The following is a 3,673-nucleotide window of genomic DNA, read 5'->3' on the forward strand; positions in this document are numbered from 1 at the left end:
TCGAAAGATACCGATGACATTATATAATAAAAGTGTTTTTAGATTTTTGATTGTGCTTTTAAATTCTGAGTAATTTTAATCTAAAGTTTCAAGATGTGAAAACTCGAGATAAAGCTAGTGGTAGCGTCGTGAATTTGACATCGACATGAACATATACACGCATCAAGTATCATGTCATCATGTCAAACGGTTATATTTTTATTTTATGCACTTGGCGTCGCGACGCTACCGCGTCGCTTGATTCATATAGCTACTATTTTATTTTAGCAATCCTATTTTTAGATATTACATATTTATACTATTGCAACCATTGCAAAATTTGTTTGTAAAGTAGTGTATGCGTGGATGCAGTGTTTCTCCCCCACTGGGGGGGACTCCACTACTGTTAAAAATAACCTAACCTAAATAACCTAGCCGAAGCCTGCCGCCCAGGCTGCATAGCTCAATCATGCGAACCATCGCATAATAACGAGACAGCAGTACGCGTGAGCAAGCAAGCGTGCGTGGATTAGAATAGAAAATAATTTATTTGAGTTATTTGCGTTTTCCTTTTTTTTTCGTTATCTTAACAGTTAGTCGTTAAAGATATAGTTAGTAAGACGCCGTTGCGCCGGGAATTATATTACGTTATAGAGCGGGAAGTAAATAAGTCAGCTAAGGGTTATGAGCTAAGAACGGCGGGTGAGTTCAAATCACCACCGAGAATATTGATTTATTTTTGTTGTTTCTTTCCTTTATTGAGATTTCCCACGGTGGAAATTAATTATAAACTTGATTATCGAGATTTCCCATGGTGGAAATCAATTGTAAAGTTGAATAATGATATTTCCTACGGTGGAAATAGATTATAAAGTTGATTATTGTACTTTCCCACGAAGGAAATTGATTATAAAGTTAATTAATGATATATTAATTAATGATATATTAATTAATGATATTTCTCACGGTGGAAATTTATTATAAAGTCGATTATTGTACTTTTTCTTTGTTGAGATTTTTCACGCTGGAAATTGATTATAGAGTTAATTGTTAAGATTTCCCACGATGGAAATTGATCGTAGAATCAATTGTGAAGATTTTCCACGGTGGAAATTGATTATAGAGTCAATTGTTAAGATTTTGCACGGTGGAAATTGATTATAGAAATTGATTATGGAAATTTATTGTGTTTTCTACGGTGAACAGCAATTTTGTGAAATTAACTATGTCAAGAAGGTCGAGCATTTTGTTCTGGATGCGCCAAACAAAGTAAGAGTGCGAACTACGGCGCATGCGTTAAGAGCGGTGACGAAACGTGATAAAGAGAACGACAGAGGGGAGTCCGAACGTAGAGTAGTAGAAAAAGAGAATCGAAAAGAGAAGGTCGAACGGAGAGGTCCGAATCAGGTGTGCGAACCGAGAAGTCTGAAGTCTTGATATTAGAGTTCCGAAGTAAGAGGTCGAACGGGAAAAGCGCTTGGCAAGGAAATCTCCGAGTGGAACCGACACGAGGAGAACGGGAGTTTCGATACGATGGACTTAATCGCGTACTAAGTAACCCGCGGTGTTTGCTATCTATCGGGGAGACAAAAGTGATTAATTCTCAAAGAGGAACGAAAAATGGAGTCAAGTACGCGGACGGACAGTGCTCTTTCCTTCTCCGAATTCGCGCAACAGACAGTATTGTATTCAATAGAGTATTCGTAGCGACATTGAAGATTTCATTGAATAAACTTGTTTTGTTGATCTAAAAAGCAAAAAATCGTATTGGTGAAATATTTCAAAACCTTATCCAAATCCTTCGTTTTGGGGGGTAAAATAACGTGGCGACCGACTGGAAAGAGCCAGAAAGAGGGCCGAGCGGCCAGGAAGGCCATTCGTACGGTCACATTCTAATCCATTTTTTGGTGTGAGGTGACCCTCGCTACGCGTGGAAGTTGTGCGACCTTTTCTTCCTTTTCGCCACCTCCTTGAGCGCACAATTTTCACGCATAGCAAGGGTAGCCTCACACTAAAAAATGGATTGGGTTAGAGTTAGATTATTTTTAACAGTAGTGGTGCCCCCGTAGAGGATCGGAACCCACTGCATCCACGCATACATTACTCTTTACAAACAAACACTGCTTTAAAACACTTTTTATATAACACTTAACATCTCAGAAACTATAAGAGATCGCCACTTAGTTGTTAAGGCAAATTTAGAATCATGATCTTGACAACATATGTCAAGGTCAAAGTCATCGGCGCGGTGTCCATTAATATATGCATAATTACTCATATTCTTAATATTTACAAACTTTTCATTTATTTACCTGATTAAAAATTTCATGGAGCCGTTCAGTATTTGCACGCTTTAAGTACCCCGAAGAACCCTGTAACATGATACACAAAAGATGTCAACATTAATTGTTCTCTAATTGTCGCTAAAAATATTTTTCAAATACATATATAGAAGAGAGGCCCCTATTATGAGATACCGAGATCATTTTGTGTAATTACTAAATGTTTATTGGTAGAATTTAAAAAAATAATAGGTCATCTTGAAGGAAATTTAATAAGCTTTATGAAACTACAACGTAAAATTTAATTTAAATATTATTTTTCCTAAAAATTAGAAAATTGTAAGAAGTGAGCAAATCGCAAAGTCAAAAAATTGTGCTCCTAATATAAGATACTCCAAGAAATGGTTAATAAAATGTAAAATATATCTGTATTACAATTGAAAAATTTTATTTCAAGATTTTTAAATATAAATATGATAAAAAAATTATTTGCAAAAGTCACCATTACGGAATACCTAACCTACACGCACCTGCATGCTCGAAGTCATGACCGCCATAACGAAGAGGTTATGGCTTCGAGCATATTAGAGCTGCGTTCGGTAATAGCAAATCTGAGGTGCCGGAGTGCTCTTATATTATAGCATATGTCACGTGCACTATAGAAAAAGAGCACTCCGATGCCTCAGATTTGTATTGCCGAACGCAGCTTAGATATCTCATAATAGGAAAACTATAAGTGTCTTATATTAGGAGCTTCACGTTTTGCAGTTTCGCAATCACCAATTCTAATCTCTGCAGTTAAGCAATTCAACACAGCCCGTTTCTTATTAATACGATCTTACTCTCATCACTGCATGCGGAATTTATTGCCAAATATTTATTTTATTATATAATAAACAAATCTAAAGACATGGTAGGGTCTCGGCGCTAAACCAAGCGCGTGACACTGCCGTGCCTCCTTTACGCGACACGGAGAATTTTTCGGGGTCGAGATGATCAGATCTCAGTAACGGCTGAACCGATCAAGTTCTACATACGCTCAATCAACAGAAAATACTTAAATTATATAATAAAAGTGCTTTCACTTTTTTTTCTACGTGCCCTACGAGCGGAGATATCGCGACGCAAAGTCCGGATCTGTAAATTTTTACATCGATTTTTAAGATACGTCGTTATTGTCATTATTGTCATCATCGTCGACCAGAGAAAATGTCCATCTTGTTTTTTCGACAATAGAGGGCCTTTGACTTTATGTGTTATCCAGGGAATGGAAAGTTACTTTTTAAAAGTAACTAGTTACAGGTACTCGTTAACGAGTAAAAAATGTAACTAGTTACAGTTACAGTTATCGCTTTTTAAAAGTAACTCGTTACAGTTACCGTTACTTGAAAAATAACTTTTCGTTACTTTTC

The 3,673-nt window shown here is 36.5% G+C and overlaps 1 protein-coding gene across 1 annotated transcript in view; it reads right to left on the minus strand.

Annotated features, from left to right (window-relative positions):
* The window catches only part of LOC108781686 (calcium-binding mitochondrial carrier protein Aralar1-like), a 31,447-nt gene that overhangs the window by 16,745 nt on the left and 11,029 nt on the right, over positions 1-3,673 (minus strand). The window contains exon 3 of the mRNA XM_018549740.1: positions 2,292-2,351. Within this exon, the coding sequence (XP_018405242.1) occupies positions 2,292-2,351 (60 nt within the window). The remainder of the gene's footprint in view (positions 1-2,291; positions 2,352-3,673) is intronic.

The sequence above is a fragment of the Cyphomyrmex costatus genome, unplaced genomic scaffold, assembly GCF_001594065.2.
Source record: "Cyphomyrmex costatus isolate MS0001 unplaced genomic scaffold, Ccosl1.0 scaffold872, whole genome shotgun sequence".
Classification (NCBI taxonomy): Eukaryota; Metazoa; Arthropoda; class Insecta; order Hymenoptera; family Formicidae; genus Cyphomyrmex; species Cyphomyrmex costatus.